Raw genomic sequence first — 14,859 nt, forward strand, 5'->3', positions numbered from 1 at the left:
CGCATAGCAAATAATTTCAATACATATAACTTATGGTCATACCATATATATGTCAAATGAAAGCGTAGGCGTTCGCTAACAAATTAAAAGACATTGCAAACTGATGCCCGAACGCTAAACACTGACTCTTTAGTAATTTAGAGCAGGCTTTATCGTTTATATGACTTTTTTATATGCACAGAGGTGAGAAAAACGTGTTTTTTTTTTTTGCGTCATCCATTTTCCACACAGGATTCACAGGATCGTTTAATTCTGTTCACCGACAAAAACAAAAGACAAATAAAAACAAACGCACTCAACATCGACTGTTTGTAGGAAGAAAACGTTGCATTCAAGTATACGTGGGTGAGCTCTGTCGACTTCGGCAATGAGTTTGCTTTGCGATCGAAGCTGTCTCTGCGCCACGCTGACTGATGCTCACGAGCGCACACGTACTTCGAAACACCGATTCCGTTGCAGCCGGCGTAAGGTGACGCGAAGCTCAAAATCCATGATGGATCAGTTGTTCGGTGAGCGTGTACTTATATACTGCCGCGCGCGCACAGCGGCCCCCAGCAAGCACTGTGTGAGGCTTTACAGCTGACGGGCGCCCGTCTCTATCTCGCAGCCTGTCGCTCGGCGCGCGCACGCAATGACGACTCTATCATACACTACGCGATCAGTGATCGTGATCTGTCAGTGCTGCACGTGCGTTGGCTCAGCCGTCGTGGGATCGAGAGACAGACTCCTGTATATATACGAACGCTGCGAGCAGTTCTATATACTAACAGATCTCACGAACTCTTACACACCACGCCGTTCACATTCCATCAGCTCTACAAACTCTTCTTCTTCCTCTTCCTGTCAGCGTATGCACATACACGGTCGCGAAGCGTTACAGAAGCGCGCACAGAGCGAACACACTTGGTTGTGCGTTCGTATGCATACAACGGGCAGGAGTGCACACCGTATGACTACTATACATAGCGTATACGTGTCTTCGTTTCGTGTCGACATGTTGCTTCCTCGTATCGCCCGCTATAGGAACGCCGTAGAAAAGAAAAAAAAAAGTAAAGTCGGTATGTGTTTCTATAAGCCGCCGTGGCGGCGATGTGGCGTGGGCGTAGGAAGACAACTGAGGGATGAAGATCCTCATGAGGAAAAAAAAAACGTTTCAGCCAGGATCTGGGCTTCATCAGAAAGCCCCGATGAAGTTCGAACCCGGCCGAAACGTCAAAAATGAAAAGAATCCTGCTGTGTGCAAGAGAACCTCCTCCACAAACACACACACACACACACACACACACACACACACACACACACACATATATATATATATATATATATATATATATATATATATATATATATATATATATATATATATATATATATATATATATATATATATATATATATATATATATACGTGTTCGACGCGAAAGTAGGAAGACGACGAAAATAATAATAAATGAAATGAATAGGAAAGAGCGAGAGTTCGAAAGTAGCGGGCGAAGCTCGTTCACAGCGTGCCTGCTTACAACGAATGTAAGTCAATCGAAATTTCAAAAAAAGAAGAGCGATAAAGTTTGAAAAAAAAAGCATATAAAGAATACACGTGCATGGTCTGAAAAAAGTACAGGGCCGAAAAATCGTCGCACTTTATTTATATACGACCGCGCATTCACGCATGGGCACGTGCACCAAAGTTAAGAGTAAATCTCTGTACAAAGCTTGAATCCTTACTATTCTGTTTCTTTTTCGTTCTCCGCCATACGTGGGACTAACTTCAATGAAATAAAAAAAAGTAATAAAGCATCAAGGCTCATTAATTCGTAAAATATTAGCAAGTATTGACGCCGCCAACTTCCCGAACATAAACATCACACTAATAAATGAATGGTTAAGACAGGGAATGCACGTGTACGCGCGTGTGCGTGTATGTATGTGTTTATATATGTACATGCGTGCGTGAGCGGTCGTGTTTGTTTGTGTGTGCGTGCATCTTTAATATCTCTGTTCCACAGCCAGCCTAAAGCAAGGTTACGCTCACCGTGGTTGCGTTAATCGCGGTTTCGCCGCTAACCACAGTTTTAGAAAACCGAGCTTTGCAGCCTTGGTTAGGCAAACAACCGAGAAAATGGCGGCGCCCAACCCCGAGCAGTGCACGCCACGAGCGCGCGTGGCGTTTTCCAGCTTCAAGAAAAACATTTGCTCCCCTCATTTACCAGTGCCTACTGTCGAAACTGACAGCATGTTTCCAAGTTTTTCTCAGGAGTAAGGAATATATCCCTGATGTTTTTTCAGATAAAAGGAATGTGCGTGAAGTTCGAGTGAATCTATTGTGTAACTTTTATGTAGGTCGAAAAAAAAAACATTTATTTCAAAATATTTTGCCAATAGACGCAGGAAACTAGAAAATCACAGGGCTATTTTCGAAAGCTCTTCTTGCCCACCGATGCTTTTACGGCACACAGGAGGACGAACCCGGATGTCATCAAGTGCCTTAATTTGTAAACAGTGTAAGTGTCTATACCGTCGTTGTGTCATGTATTTTGTGCTTTGTCATTTGTTTGTTAATGTGCTTGGTGTATAGACGCTCGTTTCATAGGTTTGTTGCGTCCCACAATAGAATAAACTTTAAAGTACGAATGTACTCTATAAGCGACCCTGAATCCACCGTTCGCGGAGCGCCTCCTCCTCTCCCCTAGCAACGGCGCGAGGAGCGGAGAGGAGCGTCTCTGGCAACGGCGCAGTGACGTCACACACCACGTGATTGCGCGCGCTCCGCCCTCCGCTCCGTGGATGCGCGGGAGCAGCCACGACTTGCTCGAGATCGGCAGGTCATCATAGGTATGGATCCATCGCAGGCATAAACCTCGACTGCGATGCCTCCAACAACGAGAACAACGCAATCGAATGCGAGCATTGCACGCGTCGTTGAAGATGTCGCGCCGGTTGAAGACAAGGCAGCGCGGCGAAGGGCCCGTGATGCCGAGCGCAAGCGGGTGAAGAGGGCCACGGACATAAACATCATTATAGTGAAAATTTACTCTCACATATACGCGTAAGCTCACCAAGATTTTCCGAGAGGGTCTAGTGGTTCCTGGGAATCGTAATGTGGTCACAAGGGGGAGTTTACGTTAACTCATTCGCGAATGCCGACGGATTTTAACGTTACTCCCCCTCTTAGCATCGCACCTTGCATTCGCATTTACCCAGGTTCACCCTCGGGGAAATGCTTGGGAGTTTTTCTAAACCAGCAGTGAAAAGGTCTATACCGTAAATGGCTTTAACCACGGTTCAACGCGGTTAACCGTGGTTGGTCGTAACTGCGCTTCTAGCTTGCCTGTGTGACACGAATATAAGATTAACGAAAGCAAAACCGGCCAAAAAACCTCTTCGTCATGTATACATCGTTATGGAGAAATACGGTGCAAATCGAAACTCCGCAAATGCTTCTTAATGCACGCATGCGAGCGTGTGCTGATCGAACATGCTCTACTAACACGGCTCAGCAATTCTTAAACCCGGATGCCGACTGCTGTGCAAAAGCTGCATGCGCGGACGCTCTCTGCTCACTATGTGGCATGCAGTCTAAGCAGTACAAAGATAAAGCATCCCAGCAGCGAACACAACTTCCGTCTCAACCAAAGAATTTCAAGTCACTAAATATTTTTTTATTGTCATTCATTCGTCCATTCGTTCTTGCTGCATTTCGCATTGCGTGTATCATTGTACCGTTCAGCATTGCCGTTAGCACACTTCCAAGCCTCGACGCATTCACTCCCCTCAATACTCGACAATAATATTGTTAATGTGCCAAGGAATTGATCGCGGTCTTATGCAAGCACCAAATACGGATGAAAAGTATATACTCCGAATTCATGTTTCTATACCTGGCCCCGCCACGGTGGTCTAGTGGCTAAGGTACTCGGCTGCTGACCCGCAGGTCGCGGGTTCGAATCCCGGCTGAGGCGGCTGCATTTCCGATGGAGGCGGAAATGTTGTAGGCCCGTGTACTCAGATTTGGGTGCACGTTAAAGAACCCCAGGTGGTCTAAATTTCCGGAGACCTCCACTACGGCGTCTCTCATAATCATATGGTGGTTTTGGGACGTTAAACCCCACAAATCCAATCCAATGTTTCTAGACCTTGTTGCATTCGTATGTCGCGATAATATCTAACCGATAAATAAGAAAGCGATGGCGTAATTTACGCATGACATTAGAAGGCACAAGGAGTTACGTCGATTGTCAATAGCGCTACGTTTTTCTTTCGTTATTACCGTACAATGGTGGTGGTGGTGGCGATGTGAATACCAACGCGTGGTTAAAGTTAGCAGACGTGGCCGGCAAGTGTCTCTCCTCAACGACTCTTTTCACGAATAATAACGTTACACATAGTGTCAATCCATTATCTTGCTGTTAAGATAAAAGAACGCCAGGCGCTTCCTTGCGAACCATCCGTATACACTTTCCGGAAAACGCAATCTGTTCAGTTCATACACTTCAGAACAAACTTTCATGCAAAGCATCAGTTTTCCGTTTTAAGGGCCAAGGCGCCTGTACCAGATACAGTGGCTTATTTAGCCAGCTTCATTGCTCTCGAGGTACAATGAAAAACGGGTCAATGTGCATAGATATTAACACATATGCTTTAGTGTTTTGTACGACTATCATTGTGATTTACAAAAAATAAATGACGTTGTAATCGATCCTCACGATATATGCACAATAGAGGTCAAAGAAAAAATGTCTTTTGTGTGCAACTACATCAATTTTTTCGCGAAGATTTTTACAATCACCTACCTGTTATGTAATATATATAGTTAACCAAGGTGCACCAGGAATTCTTTTTGTTTACGTCTCTCCACTACGGCGTCTCTCATAATCAAATAGTGGTTTTGGGACGTTAAACCCAACAAATCAATCAATCAAATCAATCTTTTAGCTTATTTTCTTGGGAACTCGACTTACAAAACAAAAGTCTCATTTAGGAGCACACATAGTAAATGTACGTTATATAAGTTGTTGCTGTACGCAAATGCGTGGCCGTAGATTTAATATGGAATGTTATCACGTCACGGAATCATATCGAGTGCAACAAACAGCTGACTGATTGCGGCTGAACGCGAATCACGAAAAGTAAGTTCCAGTGCAGAACTTATTGCTTGTAGCCCCGCCGCGGTGGTCTAGTGGCTAAGGTACTCGGCTGCTGACCCGCAGGTCGCGGGTTCGAATCCCGGCTGCAGCGGCTGCATTTCCGATGGAGGCGAAAATGCTGTAGGCCCGTGTGCTCAGATTTGGGTGCACGTTAAAGAACCCCAGGAGGTCGAAATTTACGGAGCCCTCCACTATACGGCGCCTCTCATAATCATATCGTGGTTTTGGGACGTTAAACTCCATATATCTATCAATTAATCAACTTATTGCTTGTACCGGTACGTCTATGGAGCGATGCTCTGTCCTTACCACGGCATTTAGAACCCAAATTCATCGAGTAACCGAGTGCGACAGCACTGTTCTTTAAAGGCCAATAAATTTTGCAATTCAACGATGTTGCATAACGAGCGTGGTTGCCGTGTCTGGTTTTCGTTTTTTTCCTTGTTCATTGCTTCGTTAATCGCAGCTTAGCGACGGTCTCTTGTGTCTCTATTGAACCGAAGCAAGCTACAAGTGAAGTCCAATGATAGTGCATGTAGAAAGTCCAGAAAAGTTGGCCATAAAAGTATTAATTCTTATATAGTATTAAATACTCTCAATTCTATTTATATGAAGCCAACAGCCAACAGCTCTATTATTCAGTACATTTTCGATCATTTATTGAGACCCAGTGACACAACTTTCCTTTTTTTTTTTTTTCGCGTAGGCCTGTACACCTTACACGTAAATATTGAGGGCTGCAGCTTCACGTGAAAATCAATCAGTATAAATCACTCAGACTTACCTCACCAAAAAAAGAAGAAAAGGTCACGAAATACAGATGCCGTCTTTCTAAGTGGCTTCCTTTTCTTTTATTTTTCAATGAAAAGAATATTCGACCGATTTAATTAGGGCTCATTTGTTCATTATTCTAGGTATTCACGCATCTTTAGCTCGTCATGCAGTGTAAAACTGTAAACAAAATTTGGTCTGGCCGAACACTACGTTGACGATTGACCGCCCGGTCAGCGGCGTCCCCATACTTGACTGATATCTGGCATATAAAAAGAAACTACGCTCGATGCGTGAAACACAATATATTATTTTTTTGTCATACGAATATGACCAAATCAAAGGCAGCGCTGTCGGTACCTGTGCCACACAACATTTTTTTTTTCCTTTTTCTTTCAGTGTTCGTTTCATTTACGGAAAAAAGAAAACAGACAAATGCAGCGGGAAGAAACTGGAAGTCTAAATATATGCATGCGTAGTTGCGTCGCTCCGCTGCGTGCGCCTGTTCACACTGCACCGGCATTCAAGCCGTTCAGTATATCGGACGACGCGCAGACTTCCTGCAGTGGTTTTATACACTGTAGCATTGCGCATCACACGCGCAGGTGCACACTTATACGGAAAAAAACAACGGAACGAGAATACCACGGATAGATATACGACGAAACGCGCCTACGCAATGCATACGCGCGCGCGCACGTGCATGAGAAGGGCGCGCAGTTCGTGCGGCCAAGCAACCGTTCACACGGGCGTCATTTGCCGCGCGGCGAAGCGCGTCCGAAACACAAGAGTTGCATTAGCGAGTCGCTCCGCGGCAGAAGCCCGCTCCATCCACACCTTCAACGAGTCCCCCCCTCCACCTCCTTTCCCCTTATCCAAGATTCTCTTCAAACTACGTGCACCTTCACGCGCACTATCGCAAGTGCCCCTCTCCCCTCACCCCTCCACCCACGATGCTGTTGCTGATAAGTAGAAATGAGTGCCGTCTCTAATTACCGCAGACGGGCGGAGACCCCGAGATGTGGACTTTTCGACACAGCGAAGAGTATACGCAGCGCAAGAAGCCTATATGATGCGCAACGTCCGTGTTTTTCGGAGCTGAAGTATCGTCTTAGACGGCATTTATACAGATATCTGGGCTAGTTTAGACTGGCGTTTGAAAAAAAAAAAGCGCCAGGCCTGCGCGGAAGGCGCAGCACAGTCGCAACAAAGGCTACAAGAGCGGCCTTTCAGGGCCTTTTCTGAACACTCATTGGGTAACTGCTGCAAGCACACTTGCTTGATACCCACTACGGCAATAATAAGGAACATTTTTGGGCAGTAGACCGGCATTCGCTATGCTATTTTTCGTCATTCTCCCGAGAAGCGTGGTATCTGCTAAACATTTCCAAGGAATTTGGTGCCAATCGTTCATGCAGTGGCTGACGACGATGAGGAAGTGGGTATGCGCCACAGTTAATAGGTGATAAAAGCTGTTTTACGATAGTCCAAGACAAAGCGGTCGGTCATCGCGATGGCTATAGACGCTAAAAACGGCATATCCGCGTACTCGCAGATCATTGCCCGCATATGCGTGCTCAGACCATTTCATCGTCCATGTTACACCAAGAGGATTCTCAGTGTTTAAATATGGGCACCATATGTACACTTTACAAAAGACGCAATGAACATTATACTGTGTGTGCGTTGATTAGCTGCAGCGGCCGATCTGAATCGCCCACAGCCCGCAAATTGAATAAAAATACATAAACGACCATCAGGTGCATTACTATGCACCTGAATGTCGACTCGAATGTTACATTGAGGTGCATTACAATGCGCCTGAATGTCACGCCCGTTTGTGGAGATTGCAACTTCGCAAGTACCGGGCATAGTGCCTCGAGTTGCACTAATCCTATAGCAATCACTTTCGTAGTAACCTTCAAATGGATTAAAATGAGCGCGGGATAACACGTACTACATGCGTAAATTCAAAAACGAATTCCTCAACTACTGCACAATGCAATGTTGCTTTTGTTTTGTTTTGTTTTCTAGTTCGCACGCATTTTCATGTCAGACTTCGATACGAGCTCATTAATTAAAACTATATGCATTGTTCAAAACCAACTGTGTCGAGAGAGCGACTGCCAGTCGCCAATCAATAGGCGTTTGTTACCCGCGTGATAGATATTCTGTTCACCCACTTCGATTCCCATACTCACAATACAATGTCCATCAGGCAGTGAACTGTGGTGGTCATTTATGTGATCTGCGGACGGCCAACACAATTGGCACGCAGGCTCGCAAGATCACGCTCCTACATGACTTAAGGACGAGATTTCGCTTACGATATACGAATCCCCATTGTTGCCAATCCTTACTTCGTGAATTATACAGGAGCAATGTGTTTGCTTTCATTTGAGGAAGTTTATTCGGCGCCCAGAAAATATAATCGGTATTATACACCATATTTTTTTTAGCTGAAATCAAGCCGCAGTACATGAGCGAAGTCAAACGCACTTCTTACCCATATGTGTGCGAGTTTCAAAACATTAGTGGATTGTACATTAACGCAACGTCCTGTAAATAAATGCATTCCGTACGAGCATGTTTCCTGACAATATTGTTAGAATAAATATTAGACGACTCGCAGTACTCCGTGCTGAAGTATATGGGAGATCTGTAAGCAGCTGTCCCCAACACCCACCAGGTTTCAAGGTAGCATTATCACAACCGCATATGTGTTTAGAAAAAGTGGTTAAGGATTTAGAGTACCCGGTGCTCTACTATACATAGTGTGCACGTGCGTCACGCAGCGCCCCTTCGTCACTTCCTAAATGCGCCGCCGACATGCTCGGGTACCTATACCGACTCCGTCGCCCACCGCTGCCGTGTTGTCTTCTCGTGCTTGCGCCCGTTTAGTTTTGCCTCAGGATGCAAGTTTGAGGGCTGCTAGTGAGGCAAGTTGATTTAGTAGTCCCCGAAGAGGAAGCAGAGCTTCGCGGTGTTTCTTCGCCGAAAGTTGTTACCCGAAATTGAGAACGCACATTGCGATTTCCCGAAAAGTACCGGCGTGTTTGGCTGGCGCGGATTAACAAAAAAACTACTTGAAGAAACTCGGTGATATTTGCGTCTTCAGGTGTCACTTCATTCCGGGTAAGTGCTATAGCCAAGCACTTACCTGCAAACAGAGATGGCTTACCAAGATACTGATGTACATACAAACTTGTCAACGACCATTGCATGCACAATCAGCGTGTCAGGGAGGCGGTTAAAATCGTGATGGCGATCGCGGAAATTCAGGTATTGCTGATTGATTGATTTGTGGGGTTTAACGTCCCCAAACCACCATATGATTATGAGAGACGCCGTAGTGGAGGACTCCGGAAATTTTGACCACCTGGGGTTCTTTAACGTGCACCCAAATCTGAGTACACGGGCCTCGAACATTTCCGCCTCCATCGGAAATGCAGCCGCCGCAGCCGGGAATCGAACCCGCGCCCTGCGGGTCAGCAGCCGAGTACCTTCGCCACTAGACCACCGCGGCGGGGCAATTCGGGTATTTCATTGCAACAAACTGTGAAAATGGATGCGAAACAATATTAGTTCACTTTGAAGTATATTCGATCGGTTCGAGTGGGGGGGTCAGGATTTTGAAAAGTTGGTCAATTAGTTCCCTAACATAGTCTCCATAATTTTCAGGGAATCCACTGTACATTAGCGTACAAAAAAAAGGTAAAATACAAGGTGACCAAAGTGCCAAAACATACACGAAAAAAAAAAGTGATGACCGGCATTACCGCGGCATGCACCACGTGAAGTCTCTATAGCTGCCTCGCATAATATTGTATCTCTTGCAAACTTGCCTATCTCTGCACGACTCGTTTTCGATGGGAGCTGCTGTGCTTCGCTCATCCACTCTTAAAATTGCGGCTTGAGAGACTTTGGGCTTTCACTTGTTCTTGGGCCACGCGATTTGCGGTGTTTGTAGGGAAAGCGAGATAATGGAAGTATATATATGACAGCTTGGGCTAGTTGGTATGGCATGACGATGTATAGTATGGCAAAACGACGACACAGAGACAAGAACACCTTTGTGTCCTTCTTGTCTCTGTGTCGTGGTTTTGTCCTCGCGCTATAACTATCGTCACGAAATAATGGGCCCTCGTAGGTCGTGGCGGGCAGCCGGTGTGCGCTGTGGCTGGTATACGTGTCGCACACCTCGATTTTCTGGTCTTGTACCGAGTGAACAAACGAGGCCTTCCTGATCCGATGAGCTCGTTAAAGTACCACACCAAAAAAAAACCACAATGCTTCCCTTTCAACATCGTACACAGCAACAGACACCGTTGTCAGATAGGAAGGAAACGCGGCACCGAAGGCGCTTTGTCTCAGAGTCTCACGTGACTCGTCAACCCATCATCATCCATACGAATCTTCCGGCATGTCTTCCCCCCCAGGGTTGTGTGAGGAGGAAGTTTTTGGGGCCGTTGTTTTTGTTTCGGGCACAAGGCCATAGCCTGGCAAGGGGTCCGCCGCCAGGCACCAAACAGACGCGGCCTGCCTCCTAGCGTACAAGCCCGGGAGACCCGGGCTACCCTTCGGTGCAGTAATTCAATCCCGATACGCAAAGCGGACGTACCCTGTACACAGCAACAGATGACGAGCCCCCAACAAACCGCGCTGCAGCACGCAAACTGCATGCCGTAGGTACCCAGGGAGGTACCCAGGATGGCGGGCGAGGGCGACAACGGCGGAAGTGACATCACATGAACACTATGTATAAAAGCCATCCCGTGGTCCTCACACTTGGAAACCGAAACAGTATAATCGGAATAGCGCAAAGAGGCATGCGCATATATATATATATATATATATATATATATATATATATATATATATATATATATATATATATATATATATATATATATATATATATATATATATATATATATATATATATAGTGGGAGTAATAATTCAATGGGCCAGTTAGTCTTCGTGAAGGTACGGGATATGGCACAACGGAAGCGTTGTCAACTAGGATAAATATATTTATTTCCCAACAGTTTTGGGAGGGGTCCTCCCTTCATCAGGGGATATTCGTTAAGACATACCCCGATACTAGGCAGTTAAATCGCAGGATTTCTGGGTAACATGCTGCCTTACATAAAAAAAAGTGTCGTTGTATGAACATGTCGTTTTGAGAAGAGCCGGGGAAAGCGAAGCAACTGTAACTTGTACACATGCAAATCGCTTAAGTAAAATAACGAATTAAGTGTATGTGTGCGGGTTCGTAAAGTCACCTTACGCAAACGCAGTAATATACAAATGCGTTGCAGCCAATTAAACTTACATTCGAAAAGAGTATGCACGAAAAGTAAAGTTTGGTTTGCCTGAATTGAAACGACCACGCGATACAGACATAAATAACATGCAGCGAATGTACTACACGTAATTCGAACGCCACTTAAATGAGATACACTTCGGCTGTTAATAATAAGAACATAGATGGAACTCAGGGGCCGAGGGGCCATTGTCGGAAGTTTCGAAAAATTTCTGAACGCTTCCGCAAGCTATAGCTTTGCCACAGCCAAATATTACCGTGTACAAACACGCGAAGCGTATCCCTTATACACGAGAGCTGATCAAGTTTGTAAGATATATACGCTTTCATAACTATGTCGAAGAGTGACAATGAGCGGATCATTACCGAGACGAAACAGAAATACTGCCTATCTATACAAACCGAGTGATTTGTCCATTCAACAACCGCTGACAATAGTGCCACCGCATGGCCAACGTCACTCGATTTGTACGTAAGGCCTCCGAACCAATTGAGTTGTGTCGTGCTGTATGCGTGCATATGTAGCGGTAACCGTATGAAGTGATAAATTATAAATATTAATTGCTTCTGGTTACCTCTTCGTGTGCACGTGATTATAGAGGTATGTTTTGTTAAGAGTGTATAATATTTTACCGAATGTACAATGTTAGTGCACCGCGCTTTGAGGTGTGATCTTATGAAGCAAGTTTATCGCCTACTACAACTTCACGCGGCGAATACGTGCAATCGCTTCTCAGTTGGCGACGGTTGCACGAAGGCATGCATAGAGTGAGATAATGCGGTATTGCAATGCTTGCTGTCTCATTTGTAACCGATTTTTGTTTTTGACGGTAAAAGTGTAAAATGCGTACCATTTATTTGAGCACAATTAAATCATGGCGAAAAAACTTAGATCGACTACTTGGCGCTCTAAGCTGGACCGCCGGACATCGGCCTGTCCAACTTGCGACTTCGCGTTGGCATGAGTTACACTATACACACCCTCTATTACATACCACCATCATCATCATCATTATCATCATAGGCATCATCATGATCATCCTGACTACGTTCACTGCAGAATAAAGGCCTCTCCCACGTTCCCCCATTCAACCCGGTCTTGTGCTTGCTGCTGCCACTTCGTACCCGCAAACTTCTTATTCTCACGTCTGCCCAGCTAACTTTCTGTGTCACCCTAACCCGCTTGTCTTCTCTGGGAATCCGGTCTGTTACCCTTAATGACCAGCGGTTATCCTGCCTACGGGCTACATGCCCGGCCCATGTCCATTCAATCTTCTTGCTTTCAACTGTGATATCCTTAACCTCGGTTTGTTCCCTGATCCACTCTGCTCTCTTCTTGCCTCTTGTACACACATATATTCCATATACACACTCTGGAAAATACCGATGACATTTTATAGCTAATCGTGCTTGTGCGTTTATTGATGGAAATTTACGCATTTAAACAATACCAAAACCGGGGGTAAAAAAGTAATTGTCATCTGAAAGTTCGTTAATCGAAACATATGGAAAAAGAACCGTGGGTGCATGTGGTGTCTGTTGAAGCCAAAACATAATCAGGCATTTATCCTAGAACTACATAGTACTAGATACTCTACCAGAGTACTATATTCAGCGGTATGTACTAAACAGAGTGGCACATTAAGGGCCTGGTAATACCGACACGAGTCACATGTAGAACCATGAGCGTTGGCCACCGTCCGCGAAGTTCACGAAATACGCTAAGGGGGACCGTAGCGAAGGAGTTTCGGATGTCATCGTACATGCATTAAATGACGAACAACCGCACATTTGCGTCCGGCATAACCACGGCGCAAAATGCACGAAGGCTACGCCTCATAACACGCAAGTTTAGAGTCGGAGCACCGAGTCCAACGACACAAAGGGCATCTTTATTTCCGTTACCACCGGGGTAAACATAAGGCGAGTTAACAAAACGAAGGCCCGTCCTAAAAATATCCCCCGCTTAGTTAACCATGGTTTCTGGCGCATCGCGTCATTTGTAGCGAGATTCCGAAACGCGCAGGTTTCGTTGCATACGCTCCTGTTAACGCGTGAAAGACACTCTCCAAGCGGGCCTCACACAAAGCGTACAGAAGTGCATTCAGGGGGCGCGTGCACATGCCCATCTATTTGCACCTCCTTCAGACCCTCACCCCACCGGGACAGCTTCGTCCACCGCATAGAATACCTCGCTTAAAAGAACACAAGACAACACCCGTACCCCAGCCACCACTGCTTGTCTAAAAGGTGCACTGTCCGCGAAAGAAACAGCACTTCAGCCCCCACGGTAAAATGTTGCTGCCTATGGCACTGAGTACGTGGAGTCAGCTGCTAGCAGTTGCAGCAGAAACTAGAAACCGAAAGCCACGGCGCTGAAGCCACTCACCGGCCCGATTTGGTGATGATCATCTCGGTGCCGAGTTCGCAGAACCGCTGCCACAGGTCCTTTCCCTCGAGGTTCACCTTGGGGTCGTCCTGCACGCCGTCGTCTTCGGGCTCGAAGCCCGGCGGCGCCCGCAAGTGGCGCGCCGCCAGCAGTTCCTCGGGGGTGAGCTGCGCCTGCGCGCCCAGCGGCGGCACGGGTGGCCCAACGAGCTTGGGGCCGGCACCCGGGAACAGCTGAGGCGGCGCGGGAGCAAACACAGGCGGCAGACCGAGGTGCAGGTACGACGGCTGCTGGCTCAGTATCGAGTGCATCGAGAAGTCCGACGAGCTCCGCGCCGGCGGGCTCGAACTGGCCGTGGCGCCGGGCAACAGGAACGGCGTGAAGGCCATGCACTGCCCGGACTGTAGCTCGGGCTCCACCCGCATCGGGGAAGGGAGTCGCGCACCACCGCTCTTACTACTACGCTCCGGAGAAACACGTCAAAAGCACACGATGCCCGCCGCGACGACCGCAGTCGCCGCCGCACGCTCACGGACGGGGCGTCGTCAGAAGCACCGGCGCCGGTTGCTGCGACGGCAGCGGCGGTGGGCCGGCAGCAGCGCCATCGCCTGCCTCCTCTTTCTCTAGGCCGGAGGATGGAGAGAGGGTGAGCTGGTGGCACCCGGAGCAACACCAAGTACGAGGCGCCAGACCTCTCGCGAGCCGACGAGGCTCGAGGAGAAAAGAATCACTGATCGCCCGTCGGGATCGTCGACCGACCCGCGTCGCTTGGGCAGTGCCCGACGACTGGCCTGCGTAGTGCCGGCGGGCTGATGCCTGGACGGCGGTGGTAGTGGGGAGCTCTAGCTTAGCCATCGCCAGCTAGGAGAGAGGATTCACACAGCAGGCGGCGGGGACGCGGGAAGGCGAGGAGGGGCGGCGAGCATGGTGAGAATCTCGCGCCCTGCTTGTCTCCCTGGACGTGGCAAGGAGGCTGCCGGTAGGGGGTGCCGGGAGGGGCCGCGCCTCGATACGTACACTTAATGAGATGCGCGCGGGCGGCCAATGGGAGCGCGCTTGGCACCGCGCCCCAGCGCCGCCAGCTGGCGCCACCTTCCGGCGCCTCCACGGGAGGCGCGATAGTAAGCGCCGTCGGTCGACGCCGTCCGTGCTTCCGTGGTGTTGCAGACAAGCCGCTTCGATCTTCTCCCCTTCGCCTAGCGCTTCGTCGGAAAGAGAGGGGCAGTTG

The 14,859-nt window shown here is 47.5% G+C and overlaps 1 protein-coding gene across 3 annotated transcripts in view; it reads right to left on the reverse strand.

The window, feature by feature from the left end:
- LOC119172414 (uncharacterized) overlaps nucleotides 1–14,429 on the reverse strand; it is an 87,456-nt gene extending 73,027 nt beyond the window's left edge. The window contains exon 1 of one of the 3 annotated variants that reach the window (XM_075890062.1): nucleotides 13,632–14,429. In XM_075890062.1, coding sequence (XP_075746177.1) covers nucleotides 13,632–14,056 — 425 coding nt within the window. In that variant the 5' untranslated portion in view covers nucleotides 14,057–14,429. The remainder of the gene's footprint in view (nucleotides 1–13,631) is intronic. The other 2 variants (XM_075890061.1, XM_037423516.2) reach the window with 2 other exon arrangements.
- Nucleotides 14,430–14,859: the final 430 nt, after the last annotated feature.

This window comes from Rhipicephalus microplus, chromosome 3 (genome assembly GCF_043290135.1).
Source record: "Rhipicephalus microplus isolate Deutch F79 chromosome 3, USDA_Rmic, whole genome shotgun sequence".
NCBI lineage: Eukaryota > Metazoa > Arthropoda > Arachnida > Ixodida > Ixodidae > Rhipicephalus > Rhipicephalus microplus.